At 36.8% G+C, this 17387-nt stretch overlaps 1 protein-coding gene across 1 annotated transcript; it reads right to left on the bottom strand.

The window, feature by feature from the left end:
* Window positions 1–335: 335 nt before the first annotated feature.
* On the bottom strand, window positions 336–15869 carry LOC150087194 (tubulin alpha chain-like). The gene is made up of 6 exons (XM_090373007.1): window positions 15716–15869; window positions 13427–13643; window positions 10953–11254; window positions 8441–8703; window positions 7918–8182; window positions 336–668 (listed from the first exon to the last, which is right to left on the bottom strand). The coding sequence occupies exons 1-6, from the start codon at window positions 15716–15718 to the stop codon at window positions 375–377; spliced, it is 1344 nt and encodes a 447-aa protein (XP_090229133.1). The 5' UTR covers window positions 15719–15869; the 3' UTR covers window positions 336–374.
* Window positions 15870–17387: the final 1518 nt, after the last annotated feature.

Here is a 17387-nt window from a genome sequence, read left to right on the forward strand (position 1 = left end):
AGTGGTAGCTACGTTCTGAAATATCTCACTCATAATAAAATTGAGAACCAAAAAGAGATAGATCATTCTTTAGTAGAGTATTTATACCATTCAAGGCAAAATCCCCCCCCCCACCACCTTCGTTTGCAATATTCAGCAATGAGTGTTAAACAATTCTGTGTACGTAAAATTAACATCAAATACAGAACTGAAGAGTAACGATTTGATTTGATTTATTTACTTTATTCGAAGTCTCCTCGCATCTCTAGCGTGAATTCTGAATTCTTTGGTCAATAAAGACAATCAAGATGCGTTTCGATTTCTGAAAAATAAATTTAATCATCGAACAAGCCACTTGAAAGAAGGTTACATGAAAGTTGAACAAGTTAAAAATTTCAATACTCGACGTCCTCCTCTAAAATACTAGCTGCATCAGTTCCGACCTCTTCGTAATCTCTCTCAAGAGCTGCCATGTCTTCACGAGCTTCTGAAAATTCGCCTTCTTCCATTCCCTCGCCGACAAACCAATGCACAAATGCTCGTTTGGAATACATTAAATCAAACTTATGATTCAATCGAGACCAGGCTTCTGCTATAGCTGTGGTGTTAGACAATAAACAAACAGCTCGTTGCATCTTTGCCAACTCCCCGCCTGGGATAACTGTGGGAGCCTGGTAATTGATGCCAACCTACAAATAAAATAAAGCCTCTTATACAACCCAAATTTTTATACAATAGAACTATTTATATATATATATATTTTTATACGATGTAACTTATTACATAGCTATATCTCAATGGTAATCAACATTACTACTGCCTTAGAAGATTCTTTATATTCATAACAAGAGAATCGCAATGCCTGCCGTTTAATATTCTTAGGATTAAAAGACATCCTAAGTTCATCATCAGCATCTTCAGCATGCATCTAGTACTTCATCTCTTTATGAGACGCCTGTTGGGTACTTTCACATTTCCTACTCAAAACATTCCCAATTAAAAGAACACCCATTTCAGGACAAGGGTGGAAGCCGCCCCGCGCAAAAAGGTTCCAGTGAAGTGAGCCCACTGATAAGAACACTTCTTCAATCCAATGACTCAAATTTCAGCACCACTAATAGTCATCTTTGTTGTTTGAAATTATTTTAAAAATTGATGTTGAAAGAGTAACAGACTGTGAATTTCATTTATGTACGCAAATACTGAACCCCTCCTTCCGGATTGCGACCTTTATGGACATTTCTTTCACATTACTTCTATAGGTCAAGTTGCAGACAAAGATCAATAAATATTTTATGGTGAGAAACAAGTCTTACTTTTTAAGGTATTGCAGTTTCCCATCTAATTCCAAAACTTAAGAACGATTTAAGGCATAGTTATACTATTCAGCATAGTTAAGCTTTAAACGGCTTATGCAAAAGGAACTGCATATTTGAGGTCTGAAATTTGTTCAATTCGGGAAATCTTCCTAAAAGTTAAAAAAAAAAAAAATCAAGCTCTTAAGACGAATGGCAAATGCAAAATTTCCTTAAACTTTATCGATACAAAATTCTTGGGAATCTGGCTCGACTGCACTTGGGAAAAACAAATAATCACCATCAGAAACAAAATCGCGCCAATGGCAGAGAAACTTGCCCGTTGAGCAGTCTGGGTAAACTCTCCTCAAGCAGTTGTTTTTAACTCTAACGCAGCCACATGTCATGTCACTTAAGGTGTTCTTGCATGGGAAACAAGCCAAGAAAAATATAGCCACGATTAATATCATTTAAAATCGTTTGCGCCGCTCTAATATTGAGCATCTGTTAGTGAAATCTGAGGCTATCTTCATTTACAACCATGCACATCAGATTTTCCGATGCTTTTTAGGAATTTTTTTGTCACCGTGGAAGAAAGCTAAACCTACTGTTTGAAGAACCCATTATAGAAGAAATCAATTAGATGCCAAAAGTTAAGTTTCGAGAGGGAGAAAACTTGAAACAGTCTTCTCATAAAGTCCTCAAAGACACTAAATGAGTTTAAGAGACTTTTGAACAAAAACTTCATGATAGCCAGTTAAAATATTATGTTAAGCAATAATAACGAATATATAATGATATGTGTAAGACAACCTAGGTATAATAATGCTTTTTTCAATAACATATCTATATCTCTACATAAAACTATCATATTTACTCGCCTCGGGGAACACCCTCAAAGCCTTAGGCTCATTGTGTTCTTCCTCCATATTTGTTGTTGTTAACAGGATAAACAAACTATTATTAAAATGGACGTGTTTGTTCTTAAGAGCTACATGTACACGTACTATCAAATTAAAATATTTTAATGACCGCTACGAAATAATCACAGTATAAACTGGCGCACTATGGCCATAGTTGCCGATGCGCTAATGAATCCCTAAACCACAACCGCAACAGTATAAACTTTTGCAGTAAACTGATCCGCAACTAAAGTCAGCGAATATTTGTCTGGTTGTCATTAGATATGGTCCACCTTTAAAGCAGTTGTAATATGGAAAACATTTCAATTCAACCTGTGAGAACAAATTACGAAACTGACATTTGCCAAGTGTAGATCTGAATGAAATGAAAATAACAATAACCTGGAAGTTTACCCAAATCCTCCGTGAAAAGTCAGATAAAAGAGAATTTGTAATTTAAGAAATTATACATTAATAACATTTGATAAGGCAGAGAAAAATGAAACACGAGCCCAGAGGATGATTTCCAATTTGTCTCCACGCTGTAATTTACTCCACTGCTCCAAAGGAACAACAAGTCAGTGATTCAAAGTCAAGAACATCGGGTAAGTATTGAATGTTAAGAATATTCGGATGAGGTATGATTTTAAGTAGACTGTTTAAGTGAGAAAACACTCAAAACAGTTTACTTAACTGAGTAGGAAATTAGTGGTAGATCGAAAAGAGTAAAAGCAACCCAGCAAGCCACGGATCCGAAGAGCTTGCTTACTTGGAAGCAATTCCAAGATTGTTCTTACTTTGTGGCTTTGTACTTCGCAATAGTCAGTTAAAAACGGGGCAATTTTAGCATAAAGTTCGAACACTTTAAGCAAAGACTAAGAAATTTCAGACTTATCATCAGTTCATCAACTCAATCCTTGAGTTGATGAACAAACTTCTTGAGAAGCAAATTCCTCTTAGTATATGTTTGTTATACAATAACTGGGGCTGCCTAGAAACTGGAATATAATTTAACATCACACAAATGTGCCCGTGTCATTAGACATGATAACACGGGTGTAATGGAATATTGTCATTTCACTGACCCATTCAATCCCCTTAGCACTCAAAATTCTGGAAAGCATTTTCTACAAAGAATTTCCAGTCATTCCTCTCAGCTGGCAAACAAACACAGCCTTCCCCTAAACATCTTACGAAGCATGCAACCTAGATTGTCCCTGGTAGGTGAGGCACAAGATTCATCAATTCATCTCCAAATTAATATAACTTATTGCCATAAAATTGGGCTTTTGAGAGGCTTGTTTTTAGTTACCATTCTTCCCAATTTCCCAAGCTGTCATCCTCAAAGTACAGGATCCAACTGAGGTAACTTATTTCAGTAATTAACAACTCGCTGGCTAAAAGAAAGTGTTTTTTTATGGAAAAAAAAATTCTTTATAAGCGTTTTTCTTCAGATTGAGAAAAAATTCAAGACTAATATCAAGTTTCTTTTGCCTTTTCACAGTAACCACAGAATTATAAAATATAATTTCAACTAGGGCTTTTTTTTTTTCAATTCACAATACGGTACTAATAATAGTTCTGTAGTATAAAAATAGGCTTATATTTTTACATTTGACACCATTATTAAAATATCTCGAGGGATTACCAATTTATCTCCTCCCAACCTCGGTGGGGATCCTAGAAGATTGATAGGTATGAAACGCCTTTCCAAAGGGATTTTGAAGCCTTGTTTTCAATCTTTCTTGTTGTAGATCACCTTGATGTATTCATGTTATTTCACAGATACTGAAACAAGACGAAGTAGCTAATCCATTGTCCATATACATTATTAATTCATGGTACGCATGGTAAATTACGCTTCAGAATAAATCGTTTAATGAAATGTTTACTTATTAAAGTGATGATAATCAGAACAGCTAAGGCCCTTGACAGGCAACAGCGAATTGACCTGATTTACTCGGAGACTTCAGAAAGTCATTCGACTGTCAACCAAAAACTCTTAATCCGTGAATTGAGGGTCTTCGAAACAAACTTAAGTTGAAAGGCCACTACGCCTAGTCAGAGCAGTGAAATCAGGTGTCCCGTAGCGATAATATCTGGGGACGCCTCCTTTCTCAGTGTTCTGAACATCCCTCTCTATTCAAACAACCAAGTGCACTGCACCCTTCATGCAACAGACAAAGCTGTTCTCAATCATTAATGCATAACCGAGTGTCAATAAATACAGTTTTCCCCTTATAGGATCATTCACAATGGTGGAAGGATGGGCAGACACTCACTCAAAACCCATACAAACAGCTGTCAACAGCCGTAAAATTTGTCTCGCATGCTAACACTTGCGGCCTTGGATTTTCTCCATTCGCTACGATACGAGTTTTCATTACAAATAGTTTAGTTTTGGGAGCGCCACGTGGCGGCGATCAACTTTGGTTCTCTATAAATATTGTTAGTTGTATTCTCAGTTGATTTTTACGATTTAAAAATTAAAAAGGAAGGTGGGGGTACAAGAAATACCGAATAACTCTTCCCACATAACACGCCTAGGAACGTTCCTTCCACCTTAGCATTTCTAAACAAAAAGACTACGCCACTGTGGTCTGTAACTACACGAAAACTGATTTGCACTAAAAATTGTGTGAAAGAAATAGCAAAAATAGCAATTTATACTGACAATAATCTAACCGGCTATGTTATGACCCTTGTTTTTTTTTTTTTAGCCAAATAATAATACTTTGTGGCCTCGGTGTAAATTTCATGCAATTACATCGGTTGCCTGTTTTCCTGGATGAAAAACTAGAATTTGCAGTTCGATTCGTGAAAGAACACTGAGAAAAAGTCTTCCTCTCCTGACGAGACATGAATCCCTACATTTTGCACACAAATGGAGTGGGGTCAGCGACCTAACCAATGTTCTCTTTCTGGCAGTAATTACGGGAAATTTATTCCTTTCTATGCCCACCTTTGCAAATTTCCTTAACTGAATAAAACTATTCTGTTCGCTTTTGGAAATTGAAAAGTTATTAAAAGGAAAATTAAAATACTTAAATTGGTAGTTAAAAGAAAAACATTTGTTCCTGTTTGTTTAGAAAGGGTATTTCCGATCATAGCAGCAATTTGTCTTAATGAATGATCTATTTTAATATATTTTCCTTCTGATACAGAAAGGGCTCTTCCTTACATATTTGGCTTTACTAATAGTGAACATACTGTAGTTCTCAGTGTACCGTGCAGCAAGCAAATTATGGCACTGTAATGGTAAGGGTGGTACATGAAATAAAGTCAGTGTAACCACAGTCAAAATTAAGGAAAAAGGAAATTTCCGTTGGATTAGAAACGAATTTCTGAGTCTGTCGCTCACACACACAGAGAGAGACCCTCTACCACCTATTCAGTTGTGATAAAAAATAAAAATTATAGAAAATCAGAACGATTCGCATTTTTTTTTTTTTTTTTTTGAAGCTTCAGACGAAGTTTTCTGGTGATTTTGTTGGTTGGTTCTGGTAATTTTGCTGTAACTGAGCACTGGCTTATTGGCGGTTGATATCGTTGCAGTGACAGTTGGTTGGCTACGGCATTATGATTCGGGATGGTTGGGGGGGAGAAGACAGAGTGATAATCAATGGACACTGCTCATCGTAGACTAATGTTATTAGTGGAGTCCCTCAGGGTTCAGTGTTGGATCCATTATTGTTTTCTATATTTATAAATGATATTGATGATGGTATATCAAGCTTAATGTCCAAGTTCGCAAACGATACAAAGGTTGGCAGGGTTGTTAAGGACACTACTGACGCTATGCTGCTGCTACAGGATCTGCAAAGGTTGAGCAGATGGGCTGAGAGGTGGCAAATGAAGTTTAACATTGACAAATGTAAAGTGCTGCATATGGGAAACAGCAACCACAGAGCAACGTATCAACTCTGTGGTACTACACTGACAGTGGTAGAGAATGAAAAGGACTTGGGGGTAATTGTGCAGGCAGATATGAAGTTCTATGAGCAGTGCAGACTGACTGCAAAAGTAGCTCATGGTGTCTTGTCAATAATATACAGGATTTTTTCTAGCAGGGATAAGGAGGTGATTATTCCCTTGTATAAGGCAATGGTCAGGCCACACCTGAGTACTGTATACAGGTCTGGAGGCCTCATTTCAAGAAGGACGTAAAGCTGCTGAAACGAGTACAAAGAAGGGCAACAAGATTAGTGAATGGAACAAAGGGGTACTCTTACAAAGAAAGGCTTAAGTTTTGCAAATTACAGTGTCTGGAGACTAGGCACCAGCGAAGGGATCTGATTGAGGTGTATAAAGCCTTGAATGGTTTGAGCATGCTCAATGCCGATGGGATTCTTCCTCTTGCTCAGAATAATCACCTGAGAGGGTATAAATTCAAATTGAGGATAGACAGATGTAGGATAGATGTGCGGAAATTTGCCTTTAGCCAGCGGGTAGTTGGTTGGTGGAATAGACTTCCATCCCTTGTTGTGGAAGTTGATAGCCTAAATAAATTTAAGGCTGGGCTGGACAAGTATTTGGGACGAACGGGGGGGGTGAAATGGAAGTGGTTTTTTTTTTTTTTTTTTGGCTGATGCTGCATAAGCTTGCTTTCTTGCATCAAATACCTCTACTAATGCTAATGATTCGAGTCACTTCACGAGCCATCATTAATCCATAATACACACAAAATGAAAAAAGCAAACAAAAACATGTGTTCAACCCTCGGTGTACACGACCACGCTTGAGTCTCTAAACGTTCGCTGATCGAACAGATTTCCTGAAACAGAAGTCGACTACCAGTGAATCGAGGGAAAGTTAAAAAGAAAAAAAAAAAAAAAAAAACTCGTTTTAAAGGGCTGAAAACTAAAGTTGCATGAATATGTTAAGTACATGCTACATCCGATTTCAGATTTAAAAAAAAAACCTAGGTAAGCCCACTGCGAAACAGAATAACGTTCTAACTCACGTAAACTGCCCATCTTCAGAGATGGAATTGACTACGGAGAACAGTAACACCCAAATATTGTTAGGGTGGGGAAGAGGAGAGTTGTGCATTCCACATTTGTGGCTTTTCCAATTATATGATATAAAACAATGTTCTTGAGGGGGAGGCTTTAATCCCCCCCTGACTGAGCCGCTGATGGGGAACGACATTCAATATCCCAAAGTAAGAAGTGCCATAATGTATAGTGGATTTGTTTGGTCGAAACAGAGAAATACAGTGCAAATTTTCAATTTTCACTGTATTTCTGTTTTCGAATAAAACATTAGTGAACAACCAAAATTGCGCATGCTCCGAACTCCCACTTGAAGCAGAAGTTAATTTTTATTTTTTATTAAAACATGCTTTCTTGATAGATAATTGACTGTCAAGATAATTATGTAGATATGTTTAAGGAGTTAAAAACGGAAAAAGTATTTCTTAAATTGAACAAGGAAAGATTTTTACCCCTGGAATGAAATCGGAACGAATTGGGCCCAAAAAATGGTTAAACTGAAAAAGATAATCCATCTTAAGAAATGTTATTAATCTTTTTGAGCAAAAGATATCCCCGTATACCCTGATTCTTTCAAAAAATCACCACAAAAAGCTCTAATAATGTGCTTTTTTTCAAGGCAAAGAGTATAAACACGTAGTCGATTTGATGAAATGTGCCTGCCCAAATGAGTTACTCTTCAAAACTTATGAAATTTAAAACAGACAAAAAAAAAGGAAGAGATGAGAAAACCCGATTTTCACTTACCTTAAATCCGGTCGGACACCAGTCCACAAACTGAATTGATCTCTTTGATTTAATGCCAGCAATGGCCACATTGACGTCCTTTGGTACAACATCTCCCCTGTACAGCATGCAACAAGCCATGTACTTTCCGTGGCGAGGATCGCATTTCATCATCTGGTTCGCAGGCTCGAAGCAGGAGTTGGTAATATCGTTCACGGTGAATTGTTCGTGGTGCGCCTTCTCGGCAGATATCACAGGAGCATAGGCGACCAGAGGAAAGTGGATCCTTGAAAGGGAAACAAACGAGTGAGTATTTCTCGAACAAGTGACAGTACTGTGTTCAAAATATGTGTCAATGTAGGTTACTTTAACAGAGGAAAGGGAGGATCGAATAAAAAGCACCGCGACTGATACACATTGTATAATCGTGATTAGCAATAATCTCTCACACACCATATCCAGGAAGCCACATATCTTAAGAAACTTATTAAGAATAACATGCGTACTTTTGCTAATCAGAGCTTGCTGTCTGACTTATTCTTACCTGGGATAAGGCACTAAATTGGTTTGGAACTCTGTAAGATCGACATTCAGAGCACCGTCAAATCTTAATGACGCAGTAATGGAAGACACGATTTGGCTAACCAGTCGATTTAGGTTGTTGTAACCGGGGCGCTCAATATCGAGATTTCTTCGACACAGGTCATATATGGCTTCATTATCGACCATGAATGCGCAGTCGGAATGTTCCAAGGTTGTGTGCGTCGTCAAGATGGAGTTGTACGGTTCCACGACCGCTGTTGACACCTGAAAGAAATTGTTCGGTTGTACAAGCAGATTAACACACAAAAGAGTAAAACATCTTGGTCTATAATAATTTCGAATAAATGCTGAAAGCTACACAGGAAAAAGCAACTTTTTCCCCTGAAGCGAGATTCTCGGCGACGCTAATCAAACTCACGCTGTGAAATGAATGAAAAGTGTGTTGACAAACAAACTCCATGACGGGGTTTGCTGAAGCGATGCCATTACCTTTTAAGCATTGCATTAAATCTTAAGGAAGAAAACTCGCTTTTCAAAATTACGAGTACATTGCAGTAGTTTCAGTGACAGCACCTGTCAGACATCTTACATAATTTTGCCACTACGAGAGAGGTCAGGCTATCAAAGGACCGTTTCCTTTTCCACGGTACTACAGTTGGTTCTACAATTAATTTTATTTAATAAAATTTACTTTTATTAAATGTACATTTTAATTTATACTTTTGCGCATAATGAAATGGCTTACGATACTCAACAATTCTAGTTACATTTGAATACCAAAATGTAACTAGAATTGTTGAGTATCGTAAGCCATTATTAAAAAGAAGAATACCAAAAACGTCCATCCAAAGAGCAGGAAACGAGTGGATAATATTGACACCTCACATATGCTATGCATACGATAAAAGTGGAAAGTTGCTATAGTTGTTTTTAAGAAATAATTAAAGCCTAGTTGAAATGGGTTGGATCTTTAGGAGTGTTTGGATATGAACGCTATTAAATTTAGTTGACTGGCCAGTCTTTGAAATTATTTACCCGTAGAGGTTTCATCTGTATAAAAGATTAAAGATCGATGGGCAGGAAAAGCGGCAGTTGTTTTCAGTTCGGGAGTACTTACATCCACCAATCATGCTTTTCAGCACGATTTTGCTACATTTTCTGTATTAGGTGATATGATTGTTGTCTACTTAGGTTTTTACTAAGATTATATTGCTGAACTATATTTTAAGTGGCTTAAAAAGGTTTCTGTCCAATGTTTCAAATGCTAACGCTTGTGTATAATGGAATACAAAAATGCGATATCGAGCATTGCAGTTTCAAGAATGAGATCATTACTATATGATATTGGCCGTATAAGATCACCGTGATCATCTCTTGAAGTTTTACATGGTACCTAATACCCTATTAGCTAATTTATCATTGAAATAATTCAAAGCCAAATGTTATAATGCAAGTAAAAATACAAAGCCTCGAAATAATATAAAGCCAATTTTAGACTAAAGTGACAATTGAATCCCAACTGGTTTCATAGTTAAGAATGGTAATTTATTAGATAATATAGAATAGAATATTAATAATTGCTGATAATATCTAAAACATTGTTTGGTAATTAAAGGGCAAAGATATTTACACTTAGTCAAATATTGCTGCTTAAGATTAACTTTTATTTATTTATTTATTTTAATGATTAAGATGCACATGTACAAGGTAGTATGGCTACCTTAGAGATACTGAATCTGTATCCGAAGGCAATGCCAAATCTATCGATTTCTTGCAATTTCAATGGCAGAAATCTGTGGCCAGGAATGGCAGACCGATCATTCAGACAAAGCAAACTTCCACACAGTGTTCTCATTCAAATGTCCCATCTTCAGCCATTCAAAGCTGTAACGATGTAAAAAAAATTCAGTCCAACACATCGAAGTGGAATCAACTTTCTCTTTTAATTAAGTTGTCGTTTAAGTTATTTGTTATAATCTAGCATTATTATAATTATAATTTGACGTGTCGCTTTAAGTGTAAATTTTAGGGGGGGGGGAAGAGCACAAAATTTACAATTATAAAGATTCCCCTGGTCACTTGGGCTAGAAATCCGTACCACTCTTGTCATTTTTGCACAACTAACGTAAACATTATTACTATTCTAGCTTCCAATAATAAATTCAATATTGTGAACAGGAAGTATTTATAATCTCCTTCGATCGTTTCAAAATTACTGCATATTTTAAGAGAAACCCACCCGTACTCTATTCTACTATTACACTCTGTTTCTCGTCTTCAATGTGTCTATGAAACGTAATTGTGTAGGATTGCTGAAATTGTCTACCAGTCACAAAACTGCCTCAAAAAACTTAAATCAGAAATTAAAATTTCGTACATTTAAAAGATAAAAAATGTCGACAAATCGATTATCCGAACCGGTAATTCTCCAGTTATCGGATAATCGACGTTCCAATTTTATAACAAAAGTAAGTTGTACCTTCGCTCTTCCCAGATAAGTGATGTTCACATACCTGTGGAGCTGGATATATTGAAAATTCCAGCTTGGCTTTCTTTCCGTAGTCCAAAGAAAGTCTTTCCATGAGAAGTGACGTGAATCCTGATCCTGTGCCACCACCAAAACTACGGAATAATAGGAATCCCTGAAGTCCCGAACATTGTTCAGTCAGTTTACGGATCCGGTCCAACACATTGTCTACGATTTCCTTACCAACTGTGTAATGTCCTCTGGCATAGTTGTTGGCAGCGTCTTCTTTACCAGAAATCAGTTGCTCCGGATGATAGAGTTGTTTGTATAGTCCAGTACGCACACCATCTAAATTAAACATAGCATCAGAATACATGTAGATATGATGTTTATTTATATATTAATAATTTTGCAATTAAATCAGAACGAGAGATTGAGCGTTAAAAATAGGATTACATTGGTGATAGTTAATTTTGAAAGAAAGGTGAAGACAATCTGTTTCATTAAAATGAATATGTTGACCTGTATGCTGCCCCATGACTCTTGTTTCGTATTCTATGGTTGTGTAACAGCATTTTGCTCCAACCTTGTGAAGAGATCGGCTCATCCTTGGTACCAATTGCAACCGAAAGTTCAATGCAGTCTCGCGCTGGCTCGCTAGTTTCGCTCACAATGCCCGTGATACAACAAACCAATCCGATCGACAGGTCAAAGCGATTCTAAATCGAGTTATGCCAACCAAGGTGAATTACGTGCTGTTTTCAAACTGAGATAATATCAAAATCAAATCCGACAAGGTTAAGATCACAACTGAACTGTATAATGAATGCGCTTAATAATATATTAGTTAAATTAATATTTAAGAGCATTTATGTGCTTAGTTTTTCAATTTGTACAAAGGTGGCGTGCATATGATCCAGAAACTCACACTTGAGTGCGCTAATAAATTAATTACTATTAATTATCTTTACAGATAAGTTGTATAATTCATCCAAGTTTTGTTGTAGCAACAATCTTGTTTTACTTCATTGAGTGTGAATGTCCAAGATCCACTAATATTCAGAAAGCGCACCTATCAGCTAACCAAATTATTAAAAACTATCCACCAAAGTATGTAAATATTCTGCCACTTTCTCGTCACCTTTTTTTATAACAAGTGTTCCAGGCGCCATACAGTTTATTTATTAATATATAATTCAAATGGTAATCAAGTAGGAGTATAAAAATTAGCCTCAACCGTTCCACTTGCCTAAGCCACTGAAAGGCCACTGCTAATTCTACTCATTAGAATCATTTGTTTCCAGCATGCTATCTCTGACACTAGATTGTTTGCTTGGTGATGGGAAAAGAATGAGTAATCGGGATTTTCACTGCAAATGTGTGAAAAATTCATTTCTTTGAATCATTCAACCGCCGATTGATTGAACTTGCAGCCAACAGGTTCACTTCGAATTAAATGCAACTCTGAGCCAACGTGACACCGTTTTTCCTACCTGGGGAATGGAAATCAGGTGTTTTTCACGAAGGAAAACCGTCGTCCACAGTTATAAGTTCCTACCATCCAGAATCGGTTGTGGGCACTCTCCGCACTGAGATGTTTAGCAATCGTAATAATTATTGAAATTTTCAGCTTCCATAGTTACTGACAATCTCACTGTTGGAGGTGATAGAAAAGTAATAGAAGAAGAAAACGTATTAGATTAGTATGCATCCAATTTTCGTGACGATTGCTTGTACTTTCTTTTTGACAGAAGCGATACTAATAAACGTTGCACAATGCTCATGACAGCGATTGGTATTACGATGTGTTAACTGTCAGTACCTAAAGAGTTCGCAGTTTTTAACCTTCTGAGTTTTGAAATAAACTCGTTCGAGCCGTTGAGTCAGCTGTCCATGGCATGGGTTTAAAAAAAAAAGTACTTTTTATAACTTGTTAAGGGCAGAAAAATCAGGTGTTTACTGTACTACTGGTTCTCATGTTTGCATTTCTAAAACCCTTGATATAAAGTTAGTTATTGGCAATGGTAAAATAGAAGAATTCATGACGCATAGAGAACCTGAGCATCACATAACAACCCATTGGTTCCCTCAGATGGCAGTTTTAAGTAACTTAGTTAATAACTTGCAAGTTTAATAAATAACTCTAATAAATAACTAAATAAAAAACAACTTTAATAAATAACTAAATAAAAAAAACTTTAATAAATAACTTTTAACTTAAATGTTCCGTCAATGAAATACAAGACAGGTCGCGAATGATGATCGTTTTTTTTCCCCAACTAGTCGGTTAGACTGATGATGAATAATCACATCAGGTTCTAAAATTCAAGGTGATCGGACGTAAGAATTAACGTTGGGACTCTTTCCAGTTACGAACTCGAGTACATTTGCATCCGATACGCCCGTTCCGAGAACCGGGTCTGCAAATAACGCTACAACAGAATTTTACGAATGGTCCGAAACTCAATCTTACCACATACATTTGAAGTATTATTAAAATTAAACTGAGCCACTACTTACCAACAACAGACGGTTCCAGATCTACGAAAATAGTTCGAGGCACGTGTTTTCCATTACCAGTTTCGCGGAAGAACGTTGTCAGGGATTCTTCTTTCTGTATACTAGAGGTTTTCACATATCCGTCTTCTTGAATGCCATGTTCCAAACAATAAAGTTCCCAGCAGGCATTGCCAATCTGAACTCCCGCTTGCCCAATATGTACACTGATACATTCACGCTGGAAAAAATAAATAGGCAAATCACTTTGTGTAAGAATAAAAAAATAAGTTAATTCTTATTCTGAGGAAGTGCAAGGTGATCATAAGTTCATGGTCTTTAAAGAAATCTGCAGGCAAGATCGTATTAAAAATTAGGATATATACTGTATATGCCACTGTTACAGCTAATTTACTGCTCAGAGAAGGAAAACGGTCTTCGATTAAGTTGTGTAAATCATATCGACTCTATCTGGTCAGGAGGATTGGTCATTTTGAATGCTAGCAGATAAATTCCTCTAAATCATAGTTAATGTAGCTTTCATCGCACAAACAATTCATTATGAATTGTTTGTGCGATGAATTACAAATATGAATTACAAATAAAAATTATCACGAAGTCTTCTAGAAAATATTATTCAAGAGAAAACTTAAGGAAACGTATAATCACCAAATAAATTTCCTTTGAATGGAGACTTGGGAATTTTGCCTTCTAAAATAATATTACATCTTACTTTGAAACTACCACCTAGTTCCCAGTTTCCGCTGTTCATCTGCATGAACGAGAGCTGGACTAACGTTAAACCTGTAGCAAGCAAGATTGTTATAACCTTCGTATTTTATTTAGAATTACACTGTTGCCCTTTTTTCACTAATTCCTTGATGGGTGTGTGCGCTATCATTGTCAAAACTGCTTACGAATTCTCGCATTGTACAAAATTATAGTAAGTATCAAATTATCGCAGTAACCCCTATTAAGTAGACGTCCCTCTTTTCATGATTCCCTCCCCCCACTCAATTCTCATTCGCATAAGTTTTCCATGAAAGATGTCCAATGTCTATGTAAGAAAAGTGCAGTTAACCCCGCTCCCCATAAAAATGAAACAAACTCCCTTACCAACAGGTGTTCCCAACACTTTTCATACGAAGTGGCATTCAAGTGATAGTACCAAATAAAACAGTAATACAAATTATGGTTATAAATTAACTCACGTGAACACTGTTCTGCTCGTCATCTTTCCAACAGTGGTCTCCCCTTAAGAGGATATAGTTCCTAAAAGTATCTCTAAACCTAATATTGTATTCATTGGTGGGGTGGTGCTGCTTTATTAATATAACCCTTCTGATTATCTTTCAGAATTAATTTTACTGTTTTTCCTGTCTGTGGCCTTTTTTTGTGAACTGATGTGCTCCTTTCTTCCAGATGGAAAGTGGACTGGTCAGCCACCCTTCACGACTTTTATAATAGGCGGAACAGACAGTTGCCTCGGAATTTAGATAAAACAGCACTTTCATTCATCCGCGATTAACTTTGCGGGGTAACGGATCTATCAGAACCTATCGGTCAGGAATATCAAACTCAAAAGTGTTCTAGACCCGTGCTAGAGACCCCCACCCATTTGTTATGGAAATTGGACCACTTCTGAATAGCATCAATACGCCATTGTCAAAACAAATATGACAAATACTTTCAAACATTTGTCTTGAGTTAAATACACTTCCTCTTGATGATTTATGGATTTCGCTGAAATTATAAAAGTTAGCGTTATCGCCTTGGATCAACCTGATCAATATTCTGCCCAGGTGTTGCCGCCTTAATATAAGATAAAACTTTAAGGAACGTCAGTTCGTATAAAGAAATACTTAGAGGGGTAACCGCAGTCACTGGAGTAGTGAAAATTATTTTCGTTCTTGGGCAAACCTTTCCATACAAGGCACAAATGTAACTCGCATTAATATTCTGAATAATCAAGATGAAGCAACTTATGGTAAACGACTTTAAAAAGGACATCATTTGCATTATAATCCCCCTAATTTCGATTTTAAGAGATGATGGAATGAAACTTCGATAACAGAAATCCTTAAACAGTGGCAGTGCCATAACATCCTTAAATGATATGCAAACTGGTGGGCACCCATTCATTTAACTTTTGCCGTATAAAAACTACTTTAATATTCTCTTGGAACTGAAGTGGAGATTATGCTTAACGAATCTCTGTTATCGTGCTCGAAGACCATACAGAAAATAATGTCATTGGCCCTCAATAATTCAGAGCCAAATATTTTTCCTGAGCATTAAAATGACAATACTCACCATTGTCGAGACTTGTGCTCCGTGACCACACTTAAGTTCAAAACTCAATTTTCTCGTATGTTTTGTGCACAACGATGGCAGGAGGATTAAGCTGCTTCGCGATTGGTTGTAATATTTCCCAAGGAACAAATCTACTGAATGATTACGTAGGTTGGGAAGGTAATCGACTAATCATGGCGACGTATGAAAGAAACACGCCAAGTTTTACCTATCAAATAAAGATATTAATTCACATAGTTTTGGATAATTAACAAAACAAAACCATTTCCCAAGATTTTACTCCATGACTCTTGATGCCCTATCATTATCGAATTCTGTGCATATTGCTTTGGTTGCCAAATACTTCTGGCTATCCATATGTATTTCATTATTATCACATTTAAAATACTTCTTAGATAAAGTTCATTTTCAACCAATATATATATATATATATATATATGCCAAAAATAAAAAGGAGAAGAAACTCTTATATTATTCCCATTCGCAAAAATTGCCCATCTAGTTTTGTCTTGAACTTTAACAATCTCACCGCCTCGGTCATTCTTGCACGCAATTTATTAAAAAAGTTCCATAAAACGCTGCGGGAAGGTCAACTTCATAAGGCCTGGTACAGTTCTTTCGGAAGCTTTGATAGTTTTTCCTTCTGTTTCTTGTCTCACTCATCAGTGAAAACATTCCTCTCTCTCTCTCTCATTCATTTTACTAATCTCCTTCAAATATATTTCTGTCAACTGAACCCCCCCCCCGCTAAGGTGTCTAGCTGCTAAGCTCTGCAGACAACATCTCCTAAGCTGTCTCAATGTATATTCCTTAGTGCCCGCCTTTGCTTTAATCTTTAGCTAGGCCTCCAGACCTAGATACAACATTCCAAATATGAACGCACCATTCACTTATAGAGAGGAGTAATGACCTCCCTTTCTCCCCTTTTCTCTGCTTGCAAAATTCGATAAATGATTTTAAAGTGAACACCATATGCCATCTTCCATAAGTAGGTCATACCATATGCCCTACTTACACTGCATGTTGGACTTCATGTCTTTTTTTCTTTTATCGAAATTCTCAAGTCTTTCTCATCCAGTACACCTTTAATTTCTCTACACGTAATCTACAAAATGCTCCTGGGTTTGTTTCCGATCGATATACTTTGCACCTGATTGCATTGAACTTTAGCTGCCATGTTTCCGACTATACCTGCAGTCTATCCAAATCCTTCTGAAGAATCATAGTGTGGTTCTGATATTTAACTGCTCTCCCAAGTTGTCAGCAAACTCTGAAGTTCTGCAAGTTACAGCATCTGGAGACTGGGCGCCTGCGAGGTGATCTGATTGAGGTGTATAAGGCCTTGAATGGTTTGAACAGGCTCAATACTTCCGCTTGCTCAGATTAAAAACCTGAGGGGGCATAGATTCAAATTGAGGAAAGACAGTTGTAGAATAGATGTGCGGAAGTTTACCTTTAGCCAGCGGGCAGTTGATTGCTGGAGCATACTTCCATCTGTTGTTGTGGAAGTTGATAGTTTAAATAAATTTAAGGCTGAGCTAGACAGGCATTTGAAGTGACCGGATGGGTGAAATGGGAAAGTTTTTTTTTTTTTTATTGGCTCATGCTGTATAAGCTTCCTTCTTGCATCATATGCCTCAACTAATGCTAATGCTAATGTTTCCTCTATCCT

Source organism: Mastigoproctus giganteus, chromosome 4 (genome assembly GCF_048544385.1).
Source record: "Mastigoproctus giganteus isolate SK-2022 chromosome 4, ASM4854438v1, whole genome shotgun sequence".
Taxonomy (NCBI): Eukaryota; Metazoa; Arthropoda; class Arachnida; order Uropygi; family Thelyphonidae; genus Mastigoproctus; species Mastigoproctus giganteus.